This window comes from Uloborus diversus, chromosome 4, assembly GCF_026930045.1.
Source record: "Uloborus diversus isolate 005 chromosome 4, Udiv.v.3.1, whole genome shotgun sequence".
In the NCBI taxonomy this organism is placed as follows: Eukaryota; Metazoa; Arthropoda; class Arachnida; order Araneae; family Uloboridae; genus Uloborus; species Uloborus diversus.
The window spans coordinates 165,093,013-165,107,558 of NC_072734.1; the positions used below are offsets into that span (position 1 = coordinate 165,093,013).

Consider the following 14,546-nt stretch of genomic DNA (forward strand, 5'->3'; position numbering starts at 1 on the left):
CTATATAAATTATAATATTGAAAAGATTTAATTTAGGGAACTGTACACACAATACATGAACCACATTTAGTAGTAAAATTCCTTTTGACATATTTAACAAGGAAGCCAAGTAAATAAGCGATATTAATAAAACAATAAATTATGTTTCACAATATACTTTTACAAATGTAAGTCTAAAAATAATTAGAATAAACCTATAATAATGTTTTTTTGTGTATTAAAAAATGCATAGTAGAAAAACATCATGTGATTTTCAAAGTACATAAATCACATTCAGAAAAAAATAGATTTAAAAAAAAAGTAATTTATTACAAGAAGCTTTGCATAACATAAAATAAATTGTGCATAAAAAAAAATAATTAAACTTGTGCAAATGTAGTTTTTAGATGCAAAAACAATTCATAACATAAAGGAGTACACAATTTAATTCAAGATAAACAAAAACAAAAATATGAGGCTAATATATTTTTTAAAGGTTTGGTACATCATGTAGAGTAAAATAAGCACTCTCTTTTGTAATCGTTACACTGTTAGAAAATTCTTGTATTTATACAACAGATTCATCAATAATCATAGTACGTCATACTTCATATTCTGTTAAACAAAAACATTTTACTTAATTGAACAAATTTAGTTTCAATTAAATGCATAGCATTTGAACTATGGTAATAAGATTTCTAATAAAATATTTTCATCAGAATATACTCTCAGAAGGAAGTTTTTAATAAACTAGAAAATATTAATGAGTAAAAAAATATATCAAAAGATTTTGATTTAAATCTGCAGATGATTAATTTTTTTTATCTAAATATATAATAATTCTAAAAATATAAATACATAATAAAATGAAAAACTTTTTAGCATATGAAATTATTTAAAAATAAATGTAAATTAACTATTTAATTATTATAATGATATTTTGTGGAAACTATGGTCCACAGCTGAATCCTCAACCTCTATGTAGAACCAGATTAGACTTGTTAATTGATCAACTTAGGTTTCAAAACTTTAGTAGAAAAAAATATTTTTCATTCTATTTTTCAGGGTTGGCAAGTTTTTGCCGGAGGCGGAAAAACCATGGAAAAAAACCATGGTTTTTACCGCCCGGCAAAAATAGGTTATTGCCAGTTTTTGCCAAAGTGGCAAAAATAGATTTTGTGTTAACAACTTACAGGCAGTTTTTTTCCTTTTATATAAAAGTAAAAGCATGAAAAGATTTTGATAAAAGGCTTTGCCATTTTCTGTAGAGTGAGCTAGTATCACTAAAAAGTAGAGAGAATGGGGAATGCACATATTGATCAGCTTTTTTTTCTTCTTTTTAAATTCTTCTCTTGGCTATCCATTTTCCCAGTAAGTGAGAAAAAATGCATTATTTCTTTAGTGAGGAAAAGTTAATATTTTTCTATATTCACGTAAATATTCTGTTATAATTAAATAACTTAAAAATCTTAGTGGGATAAAAAAAAAAGTGATTAATTAAATATATATAATTAGAATTCAATTTTTTAATTAATTTACTAAGCTTAAGTAAACATTCTTTGTTTTAGCATTGAAGGAATTGGCTCATTCTGAAAAAATTGTTTTAGCTAACATTTAAAATCTTAAGTTTTGCAATCCCAACATTTGTTTTTTATTTATTTTTCACCTTATAAATTAGAAGTAACATGGAGAGACATAACTAAAATATTAAAGTGCATTATTTATATTATATTGTCACTATTTCTTTATTAACATTATAATGCTACTTTATTTGTAATTAGGTTTTTGCCGGTGTTTTCCATTTTTGCCATGGTTTTTTCCACTGTCCCGGCAAAAATACCTTTTTGCCGGCGAAAAACCCAACCCTGCTATTTTTATAGTAGTATGATGTAGGCATACATCTCTCTGAATTTAGAATTTAACTTGAAGCAGAATGATTTCTAATTGTTCTCATTATTTATTTAATTTTTTTACTTCAGTTTAACAGCTCAAAATGTTAAGCTATAATTCACTAAACAGGGGCCCTTGTAAACCCCCAACCCATTTTGCTAACATTTGTAAGAGGTAACTAACAGTATGCATAGTTTTTTTTTTTTTTTTATTTATCTTTTAAAATAACTTATGTTTTGAACCATAAATGTTTTGCTATTGGTGTTAAATCTTAAATATGTATATGTATAAATTGTGTGCTCCTTTAATTTAAATAAAAAAAATAAAAATAACAAGTCAAAAAATAAATTAATACATTTTGTTTTATAAGAGTTCAAGGAGCTAATACGATTTACCATCATGCAGAAACAGTCTCAACAATTGTTTTCTTTATAATTTCTCCTAGATTTTCACCTGGTTCATCACTTCTTTCATTTTCAATGCGATTAGAAATACAGCATTTTTGAGCGTCTCTTCCTAAAGTAAGCGGACATGTTTCTAAACCATTAAGGTTATTAAAAACCTTTTCAGATTCCAAGTTGACAGGCTTTATGGCAGTAACATCCTGAACTTTAGAACTGAGAAGTCCATTGAAAAGCTCCATTTTGGTCCCAGGTATAACGGAACTTAAGTCAGTATAAGAATGTTCTTCTTCGTTAACAACGTCTACAGGTTTATTTTCAACTGATTGGCGGTCATAATCATGTGCCTGTTCTTTCAAATTAGAATGCACATGCTGCTCTGCAAAACCATCTTGCCTAGGAAGGGAATCACGAAAATCAGTCTGATCTAAAGAATTCAATGAATGTCCGTTAGAAAATTGTGCTCCAGAACTACGATTACAAAAATGATTATCTTGTTGTACCAATGGTGAAAAATTACTATCCCCGGAATAATAACACCGCATAGTCAAGTCACTGTTAGTCGTACCAGGTTTGTTAAAATGGCTTAAAAATTTAGATGCGTCATCATTAGTTTGAGTAACACTATCAGTTAAAGATGGCTGAAGTGATCGCTGAAGAGGCGAATTACTGGATGAAGTTTCGACATCCGAATCAACGTCATCGCTCGAATAGTCGGAATTTTCAGAGTAAGAACTTTCTTGGGGGCTAAAAGGTGATGAGTATATTTCAGGAGTCTTTTTCTCAGACTCGCTGATAGCCATAAATGCAGAAACTTGTTCCTTGAGAGGATTACTAACAATACAACTATTAGTTTCAACGGCAGAGGTAGAATTCATTGTTAAATACGACGGAGATGGAACACATGAGGTAAATGCTGTAGATGTTGGCGAAAGTGAACTACATGTATCGCATGATGAAAGAGATGAAATGGAAAAATTGCTAGACTCGGATTTAACAGCCAACTGCTGTTCCTGTTTCTTCTCCAACTCGAGTCTCATTAAAGTATGAATGAAATGAGTACGTACTCTAAGTGGGTTAAACTCGATGCGTCCTGCATTGTTCCCACAACCATCCCGACTACAGCCGCAAGGAAAAGAGAAACGATCAACCTGACATTTAATGTCAGCCTGACTACAAGTACAAGAATCTGGATCACAGTATATCTTGCATTCACAACCACAGAACTCACGTGACGACCTTATGTCTCGACATTCCTCTTTTTCCAGAGAATCTATTTTCTGCACACCCGATGCGCGTAACAGAGCTCTTCTTTGCCGTATAGGAACTGGCTGAAGGAAATAGCAACTATCTGCTTCTAGTTCTGAATCCGAAACGTCACTTATATCTTCGCTGTCATCCGAATCAGATGTTGATGACTGATACTTTGCTAAACGACGTTGATGATTTATTAACTCCTTGTGAACTCTCTTTTGCTCTTCTGCATGTTCAAGAATGGAAAACATTTTCATTTGGCTGTGCTTCTGATCCATTCCTATGAAATATACGGAAATTTAAAATCAAACATAATGATAATAAATGGTAAAGTGTAATAACCATAATAATCAACAAAATATGACAAATAGTATACTGGAAGCAGGACACTTTTTTTTTATTCATTTATTTATTTTTTTTTTTTTAAATTTAAACCAGACAAAAATGATTCACTCTCAGACATATTTAAAACTAAGTTTAGCTACATTCTTTAGTTATGTAATAACATATAAGCACAAATTAAATATCAATTAATGATTCATTTATAAATAGTAACAACTGTCATAAATTCAGCCCACAATGTGGGGTGACTTTGTGACAGATTAGTTTTTCTATTAAAACTGATTGGGAAAGAACGCAGTAACAATGTAGCACCACTAAACATGATTTTAACACCAAGAACAAATAGGAAAAAACTACATGTGAGAGTAAAACCAATAAAAATTCACTTTCAATTAAAAGATTTTTTAAATATATAAAGTCTGATTTTAAAACAATAAGAACCTATTCTTTCAGACTTGGCAGTTTAGTAACTTAGCAATTAACCTAACCTTTTTAATCTGTTTTAATCACTTTTATAGATTTTGCACTGACTAGTCTGATTTTAAAATAATAATAACAACAATTTTAAAAAAAACTAACAATGCTAACCCAAAATGTTTTGAAAAGGCTGAAGAACTAAATTTAAAATTAAAAGCTGATGCTAAAGTTTTAATGTGAAGTTGTTCTTATTATTATTTAATTAAAATAAAAGGAAAATTGATTCTGTGCTATATAAAAACCATGCTTTAATAAAATGTTGGCCATCCAGGCAGCCCACCTCATATTAAAACGAATCTTGCGATCCTGAACACATATAAATTTTTTTAAACTTTTTCCTAGATAACATAGAAGGACATGCAAAACAGAAAATTTCAAATCAAGAATTATCGATACTTTTTGATGATTTTTATTAATGAGAAGTTTATTTTTTTCCAGAAACCAATATGCAAAATTTTCCCAAATCGTCTGTGCCTAGGAAACCAACGTGCAGGAAAAAAATAATAACTTCAGTGAAAAAATGATTTGATTGACTGCTACTTGGCGGGGGTTACTGCCAGATTGTCGACGGTTTGCAGCAGTTTCGGAAAGTTACAGAGCATTGTTTTCAATTTGTAACATTAAAAAAAACAATGGGCCACACAAATCTGCTTTGTGGGCCATATATGGCCCGCAGACTAAAAGTTAGGCACCACTGCTTTAACCTGTTCAGTAGGACGTTCAAAAAAAGGGAGAAGTGTTTTCCCTGGCTCTCCTTTTGCATACATACATACATACAAGACCGTGTGATTTTCTTAGTTTAGTGTTTTTATTTAAAAATTCATACAAAACCAATTATTACAATGAAATATGCTGAAATTTTGTTTACTATCATTAAACTAATGGTCTGAATACATTACAATAAGATTTTTTTAAGTTACCTTTAGAGTTTACCTTATCTAAGTTAACCTTTAAGTTTAGTTAAGTTTTCTTAAGTTAATACCTTTGTGCTAAAAAGTAAAATAAGAAATAACGTCAAAAAGCAAACTGCAATTTTCCTTTTTGACGTTGTTTTTCTTATTTTGAGATTTTCTTAACTTTTAAAAAAGTAATTGTGACTTTTGGGGTAGGGTAATATAGCTAAAGAATTCTTTCTTAGGAGAAAAATTAACTCCCTTCCACTTTAGTTTTGATTTTCAGGAACTTTGGGGAAAACATCCTCAGGGGAAGTAGCGAATACACTTGGGACATGTTATGTTCCAAAAATTGGGTCCTTTTCACGCATCCCATGTCTTTGATGGGCTATAGCGTGTCAGGGACACCACGGCTAATGATCATAGACTTGAGGGGGATGAGCGAAGAGTCATCAGAAAAGTATAAATGCATGTGTTTGTCGAAACCAGGTGAGCGATTTCGATTGTTTCTATTGCGGCGTATGCTGAAGCTGAGTTCATCAGAACTTAAGGGGTCTAAGGACCCTTAACCTTTAAAATGTTCGACTTTCTGGAAAAAATATATGTTATGCCTAATTTAATTCTGAACAATTTGATACCTTATTTATTACCATAAGCAAAAAACTTTTCAAGTTATCGAAAAAATGCGTATACTTTACTGAAAGAGATTTATGTTAACAGCAGCTGTTTAATACTCTTTTTTACAGGTTGCGTTTTCTCGGGTTTCTCGTTTTGCGTGCATAGTATCTCGGAAAGTTTCTTATTTATTTCGGTAAAAATTTTTGTGCATGTTTGTCTGGTTTATTTTTACCTAAACCAAAATTTATTTATTTCTTTTAATTATTATTATTTTTTTTTTTTTTTTTTTTTTTTTTGAAATTTTATAAGTTAATGTCAAAATTTTCCAAAATTTTGGGTGAAAATATTTTTTTTTAATATTAACTTTCATTTTTAGTTAAAATTTAGGTTCAGATCATAAAAATAAATCAGACAAACATGATAAAAAGTTTTATGGAAATATGTAAGAAACTTTTTACGATATCATGCAAAAACGAGAAACGGGCACCTGAGAAAAAGAGGCTTAAGCAGCTGCTGTAAACATAAATCTCTATGGGGAAGTTTACGCATTTTCACGATAACTTGAAAAGTTTTTTGCGTATGGTAATAAATAAGGTATCAAATTGTTCAGAATTTAATTATGCATAACATATATTTTTTCGAGAAAAACCGAAAATATTGAAGGTTAAGGTTCTTTATACCCCTTAACAGCTTTTGATCTGTTTTTGGAAGAGCACTTGCCCCGGGACAAATTAATCCTAAAAAAAGTTATGGGTTTTTTCCAGTAAGTTCTTGGAAATATGCCCCCGAACAGCAAGAAAAAGGTCAATAACAAGAAATATCATTTTGATTGAACATTAAAAACATCAATTTGCTAATTAAATATCAAACTTTTAAAATGATGATTCAATTTTTCAAGAAAATATATAAATTGCCAATAAATGTATTAGAATTTTCAACTCATTAAAAAAGATTGTATAAGAAGCTTAGATACATATACAAAATCAGCAAAAAAGAAAAAAAGCAATTTCCCTTTCAATAATGGAAAGTACTTTTTTGGTCGAGCTTACCAAGAGTGGAGCCGCCTTGACTAGGCACACATGTAAATCCTTGAGTTCGAGGAAAGTAATAAACTGTAACATTAGCAAAACAAACAGATTTCTTCTTTGGTTTCTTTTTGGGAGGCTCATCTCCATCAGATGTTTCTTCAGCAGCCTGACTTGTGCTGGTTGTAGGAACTTCAGAACTGACTTCCGATTTAATGCTACTGTTACTTGTATCATCTCTGTCAACATCACTGCTGCTAGGAAAGCTGTCTAGGCCACATTCCTCCGCATATGCATCACTTGTATCAGTGGCAGAACATTCTTCTAACTTGTGCTTTGGCATGGCGTCAGAAATTCATTCAATGCTAAAATACGATAAAATTACAATTAACAAATGTTCAAAGGTTAAAATAAGAAACTGCAGGGCACAAAAGCAAAATCAATACTTAAGGTTAAAATAAGTAGCCATTATCAAGAGGCATGTTTGAGCCCTGACCCTTCAATGTGCATTCTAAAAACAAAAAAAAGTTCACAAAATTGAGAAAATGTAAATGGTAAAAGACCAGGGTCCAAAAATATCATGATATTTTCGAAAATATCCGGTATTTTAATACACATTGGATATTTTGATATATATCAGATATTTTGATATATATCAGATATTTTGATATATATCCGATATTTTCAATTAGCACAAACTTTTTTTTTTCTTTCAAATGGGGCTGTATAAGAGACCCACCTCAAGAGGCGTCTGGGCCATAATCAGACCTAGTGCGCTCCCCAACAATGCATCAGTCTTTCGTGTGTCACCATTAAGGCTCTGATGCATGACACAGTAATGTTTTTGATGCCCAGTTTCCACCAGATGGAGGCACCTGGGCTCTCATTTGATGTGAAATTGCACTAGGAATTTAATTTAGCCAAGGGATATCCTAAGCCAAACAAATACCCAAGGAATCTTTTACATGCCGCATAATCATATGATATAGAGTTGAAGATTTTCTGCATCTCGATAATCCACCGACTGGCCTCCCAGGTCAGAACCTGGGTTCCCAGGCGTAGAAGGCCAGCGCCTAACCCCACCAGCCGGCATATTAGCACAAACTAGTCTTCCAAATAGTAAATGCATCCTCAAATCACCCTTTATTTTCTTATATTATAATTACAATATGTATACTTAAAATTAAGGCTTCTTTCATTATTTATATCTAATATTTCATTTTGAATTTCTATCAATTTTAATGTAGTTATTTAGCATTAGCTGTTTTATTCATTTTTCTTCTGTTAGCTACTTTTTCAGTTATATGATTCGGAAATAAAATATATACATTAGCCAGTGCGCAGTCATAAGACATTTTCTTTTTTCTGAGCAATGTTAAATATTTAATTAGGCACTTTTAATATGAATTAAAATTGTTGCATTACATTATAATTTTATGAATATAAAATACAAGTAAAATAGGAGTATTATATTACTTTATTATATTAATAATGTATTAATACATCATAAAAATATAGTACATAATTTTTTGGTCATTTTTAATAATAAATGAACAATTTTACTATGATTAATATACTTTTTATGTTGAAAATACCGTAGTTGAAAAAATAAATATCGAAAATATTGTGATATTTTCAAAATAAATATTGGAAATATATCGTGATGTATATGTCGGCGAACCGTGTAAAAGACACTTTTTGACAACAATGAAATAGCACCCCCTAACTCCTCTCACCACACAAAAACTAATGTATTATTACTTTAAAACTTTTTGATACCGAAACTATGCACATAGCTTAATACAAATATTTCTTGAATTTTATTATGTCTTACATTTCATGATAATCTACATTAAGTATAGTAACATATTTACACTCTGATGACATGGTAGGGGAAGTTGGGGCATGTTGGTCTGCTTTTCTACTACTCATTTTTTACCTCATCGAAAAATTCAATGAGCAGTTTGATCACTGCGAAGTACCACGAGTTTCATTAAATATTTCTCTTAATCCCAGATTCCCCATTTTTTTTTTTTAATCAATTCATTAACTTTTCTATATATATATATTTTTTAACTCTACTTTGTGAAGTGCCCTGAGCCTGGTGTACTTTAGTCTGCGTAACAAACACAACTTCTGTTATAATATTGATTAATATTCTCGAACATTGTAACAAACTCATGTTGTTTCGTGTTTAGAAAAAACAAACTTTAAACATTATTAAATTAAACCAAAAATTAAATTGTCCAACTTCTATTTTTGCGGTATTTATGCCTGAACAATCAACATTTTCTAAAAAATCAGCACAACTTGTGTCTTCATCAATTTCACTTCTTTCTATTGCTAACATTTTGCATTTTCTACTTCTTCTAAAAATCTTTTTTTTTTTTTCGTTTCGTGGGTTTTCTAAAAGTGAGCCAGCGTACCACTGGTTTTAATCTGAAAAAATGCTGTCATATTTTTTTTTAAGGTCAAACAAAAGAAAAAAAAACTACAAATTTACTTTGGGAGAAAAATTTAATTTATTGTTCCATTTTTCATAAAAACTATTTAACTTTTGACTTACTAAGCACTGCCAAAATAACAATAAATTTTGTTTCTGAAATTAAAATTTGTTTAATATAACTGTGCTATGTGATTTCAGTTTAGGATTTGCAGGACTATAGGTGCTATTTGTTGGTCATAAATTAAAATTTTAAAAAATAATAGTATTAAATTTATTGAGACCAGTCTAACATGCGCTATGGTTCAAAAAGCCTAGACTTCCCCTACTATTATAGTCTGTTCAAAACCTTTAAATCTAGCACTTATGCTCAGGGCAAAAAATTACTAATGACAACAATAAAAAACTATGGGAAAAAATAAAAATAGTGTTTCAAACTGGTAATGTAATGGTGGACAGGAATTGCAGAAGACACTGATAATGATGAGTATCTCCTTTTATTCCTCATCAAGCCACTCAAGAATCAAGAAGAATAAATTAACTTGCCCAGCCTTTTCAGAAAAATATAAAAATTTTGAAAAAAAAAAAAATATACTGATAAACTCAAAAAAGCATATTCCCACACACTTAAACTAAATTTACCTCCATTCAGCATACATCCACAATTACTTTCCATTCCTGAATGTCCATTTTTGGAGACAGAAGACAGGAAAATTTCATCAATCTTTTAAATTTCCAACTCTTATAGATTCCATTTTCCCCTCCAAATTCTGCAAAATGTACCAAACTCTTCTAAAAATCGAGTACTTTTGAACCTTTTTAAGTAAAATATATCAAATCAGTTTACTGAAAAGGAGTAAAAATAATGTGCTATAACCCACTACTTTTTCCTTTCACCTATCACTTTCTTTTTCTGCAACATTTTACAACAAAAAACAAAAGTTTCTTTAAAAACTGATGCTAATACATTTGAATCCGAGAAAAATTATTTTTCAGAAAAATAATTTCCACTCTATATCTTCTTTTAAAAACCGAAATCTTTGTGAATACTGTAATCACGCAACAGAAATATTTAAAATTTCAGAAAAAGTAATTAAGGAAAGAAAAAACAATCCATAGAACTACAAGTATTTATACTAAACTATTTTCAAGCAGTCCCAAAGACTTATAGTTGTAATAAAGTATCTATAAACTGTTGAACCATAGAACAAAGTTCTCTTAAATATAGAATTAAAAAAGAATCTAATGTATATATTAAGTAATAATTTTGAAATTATCAACTGCATTGCTAAAATGAACCAAGTTAACATTGTTTTGTTTTGTGTTTTTTATAGGTATAATAAACTTATGTGATAGGGTTTCCAATCCCAAATCCTGCAAGGTGTTTAGTGGGATTTGTCCCGCGGGATTTTGCTCGCAATCCCGCAGAATTACGAATCCCGCAAATTTTTCTTCATTCAAATGTTTTCCAGCTTTTGCAGCTCATAAAACGATTATTAATATTTTCACAAGCATCATCTGAGAAAGTAAGAGCAAGTAAAACTGTGTGTCTCATATAGCCAACAATGGATTTACCATTTCCGAACACAATAGAGTATATTTTTCTGAGAATAAATTGGTATTCTCATTCAAAGTTGCAATTTTCATACCTTCATCAAGTGAGAAAATGTGTAAAACTTATGAGCAATTTAAAAACCATCACTAAAATTTAAAATCCAGTAAATTATATTTAAAAAAAATAGAAAGAACATTACATATTCTAAAACCCCTTGAGTAGCCTGAATGCAATGTTGGAGCACTTCTGTAAGCTTTAGTAATGCACTCAAAACCAAAAAGTGCACTCCAAAGAAGAAAGAGAAGAAAGCAATGATGGGCTTTCTCCCAACAACTATAATGTATGAAAGCAACTTAAACATTTTATATTTGAGCAACATTATTTGGAAAAAATGAAAATTGGCATTATTTAATGAATTCATTTACTAGGCACTAGGGCTGGGCAATGTAGAAATTTCTAACTTGTGATGCATCTCCAACCTTACATCGCGATGTAGCAATGCATCACAATGTGGAAGGTTTTTTTTTAAACTAAACTTGTTTGTTTAAGTTTAAAATTATAGATCACACCATACGAATTAACAGATTTCAGCACCAGAAAGAAATTTATCATGTTATAAAGCAATGCTAAAAGCGCAAGTTAATGAAAAATATGGAAAACAAGTTTTGAGATTATAATGAGCCTGTTTTTTCAATGCAAAAAGATGTAAGTAATTGCATTCCATTCAAAAGCTCACATATTCTTACATTGAAAAAAGTTTCCTTGTAATCAGTAGCGGGAGAGAGGGGTTACACTGGGTGACACTCACAGAGGATTTCATAGTTTATAAAAAATATTAATACTTTAATACTGAAAATCTCCACCAATATTATCTGAAATTATATTTGATCTAACAAATTTAACAAAAATAAAGTGCCCAATATTACAGGGAGAGAAGGATGTTACATATATCATCTAGGACAAATTTTGCATGAAATGGATTTGCCGCTGATATGTCTTCCAAACTTTTGTTATGCCACAAAAAGAGAACCAAGTTGTTTCTGAAATTTATATAAATTTCATATTTACATAAAACATTTATAATTTTTTTTTTGAGGGGGGGGGGGTAGGAGTATGTGACAAGACGATTTACCAACCCATGTGACACCTGTGCTAGGAACTCCACTTCTTGTAACACCAAAATACATGTTGTATTTTATGTTGCTATTTTCTCTTTAAATTTTGCCTTTTTTCTGGCAAGCGATTATATGATAAACTTACTAGTTCATCAACATATATTTTGTCTATAACTAAGAAGACCTGCAATTCTTACATGTTTTGCGAGAAATGAAGGTCTAACTCTTCACACCTTCATTGTAAAACCAGATTGGATTGGCACACTGCGAATTAACATTAGTGTGAAAACTTTAGAGCTTAAAACGGCAGCAACACTGGACCGGTGTGTGTACATCGGAGCCGTATCGATGCATCAGTTTAGAGAAAGATTCTAAAATGGTTTAACGATGTAGGATGTACACCAGTTTTTGGAGATGCATCGATGCATCTCTCAGCCCTACTAGGCACTCCTAAAAATTACCGGCCCTGGATAACAGTAGCAGAGAACCTTACAGCACTCAGACTCTGAGCATAAGTATAAATAAAATGTCTGCACAGCTTGTAAGACCTAATACTAATGATACTGCAAATCTACCACTCTCCTCATAGTATGTTTATGTTCATATAATTCAAAATTGGAAGATTATAACAATAATATAAGTAAAATTATAATTACCTCAATAGCAACTACAGATGGATTTGATTAGCCGTTCTTAAGAAACCAAGTCAGAACATAATTACTGGAACCTAATAAGAATGAAAAGGTCTGAGTTTTTTTTTATCATATACTGAGAAAAAAAAATTCAAAAAGTGGTTAATCATTTAAGTATAAAATTTACTAATTAAATGGGCGATTCTTGAAAAAATGTCCTGTGCGTAATGTTTAATTTTTTATTTTATTCAAGTAACTATTAATTAAATATGGGATTAACTGTTATGCTTTGATAGTATATTAAAGAATGTATTATTCCCCAAAAGCATTATTTTTTGAAAGCTTTGGTTAGCTGGAAAATTTTTTAAAAAATTAGTGTTAAGCACGGGCATTTTTTTGAGAGTCGCCCAAATATTTATTTTTAAAGTGAAAATAAAAAACTTTTACGAAACAATACAGATAGCAGATATCCAATGAAAATTATGCAAAATAGAACATACAAGCTTTTTACTTGAACACTAATCAAAAATTGTTTGGAAGAGTTGGGAGTTGATAAATCTAGAAGCACATTGGACCAACCTCAATTACTATTATTCATATTTTTTACCTCATTTTTTGACTTTACGAATTTGAGACTGCAATAGAAGAAATGCTTTTTATAGCTTAAATATAGAACTCTTATCTCCACAAACTGTTTCAAAAAGGCTTATTTTTAGTAATTTTCTGGTCGAATAGTTTTAAAGTTTGAACTGTTAGGATTTTTTTGAAAAAAAAATCTCCAAATCATTTTTTCAATCATTTGTAATGTATATTGAATTACTAACCATGCAAAATTATGCTTTAAATGCAACTCGTGCATTGTTTTTAGACAAAAACAAGTTAACTATTCAGCAATTGAATAGCCGAATGTTCAGTATTCAGCCAAATCACCATTCCTTGCATCACAAAGCTTACAAAGTTCTATAAATTCGGCCAAAATTACAATAATTACATAAAATAGAACAGTTAAAATGTTCTCTAAGAGGCCCTGTCCTACTATTAGTACATAATTTAACTCCCAATCAAAATGTCTGAATTTATTAAAATAAGAAGTGAGCTTTTTAAAGAAATATAACACATATGCTTGATTAAGAAGAATTTTTTAAACAAAAAATATAAAATTTGAACCTGAAAGGATTAAATTAGTAAAATATATAATCGTTATTAAATTCTGAAAAGAAAAAAAAAAGAGCCCTACATCCCATTTAACAGAATAAGTGAAAGTTAAGATTCCAAACTATTGGATTATATGCTAAATTCTTATAACAAAACCATCAAAAAGCTATTTACTCTTCATTCATTAAGTACAGAAAATTAAATACAAGCAAATAAAGTGTTCAAGAAGTGCAATCAAAATCATAATTTATGACGGAAAAAACAAGCTAATTTTATTTTAAAAGACCATTACTTATTCAAAAATATCTCAAATAAATAAATAAATAACAATAATAATAAAACCTTTTTAGAATGAAAACATATAAAAATCTTAACTTCAGAAAAAAAAACACTAATAATAAAGGAAGTAAAACTCAACATTCCATCACTGCAATTTTACAATTCTTGATTTCAATGTAAAAATTTTATCATGTAAAATTTTCTGTCAAACATAAAACTTAAAAAAAAAAAATATATCTTCAAAAAATTTTTAAAAACTTACCATGTTTGTTATACATAATGGAGAGTACCAAATAGCAAATGAAAATAAATGGAAAGACCCACTGAAAATGAATATAAAATCCAGGTACAAGAGCTGAATGCTAAAGGGGAGTTCAGCTAGCAACAACTATTGATCAGGCTTCTCTGCTACTATGCTTTTCCTTCAGTACCTGCTAAATCAATGGATTCTTCCACTGCAGCAGGGTAAGTGGGTAGTGAGGGCAAGA

General features: G+C 30.1%; 1 protein-coding gene across 1 annotated transcript; it reads right to left on the bottom strand.

Moving 5' to 3' along the window:
* Window positions 1-1,815: 1,815 nt before the first annotated feature.
* Window positions 1,816-14,334, bottom strand: LOC129219883 (cysteine/serine-rich nuclear protein 3-like). Its single transcript, XM_054854194.1, has 4 exons — window positions 14,321-14,334; window positions 12,649-12,719; window positions 6,904-7,244; window positions 1,816-3,804 (listed from the first exon to the last, which is right to left on the bottom strand). Exons 3-4 carry the CDS (start codon window positions 7,220-7,222, stop codon window positions 2,267-2,269), a joined length of 1,857 nt encoding a protein of 618 aa, XP_054710169.1. The 5' UTR covers window positions 7,223-7,244; window positions 12,649-12,719; window positions 14,321-14,334; the 3' UTR covers window positions 1,816-2,266.
* Window positions 14,335-14,546: the final 212 nt, after the last annotated feature.

Coding starts and splice junctions, on each gene's coding strand:
- LOC129219883 (XM_054854194.1), bottom strand. CDS start 7,222: ATGCCAAAGCACAAGTTAGAAGAATGTTCTGCCACTGATACAAGTGAT. Junction 3,805..6,903: donor TCAAGGCGGCTCCACTCTTG/GTAAGCTCGACC, acceptor TATATTTCATAG/GAATGGATCAGAAGCACAGC.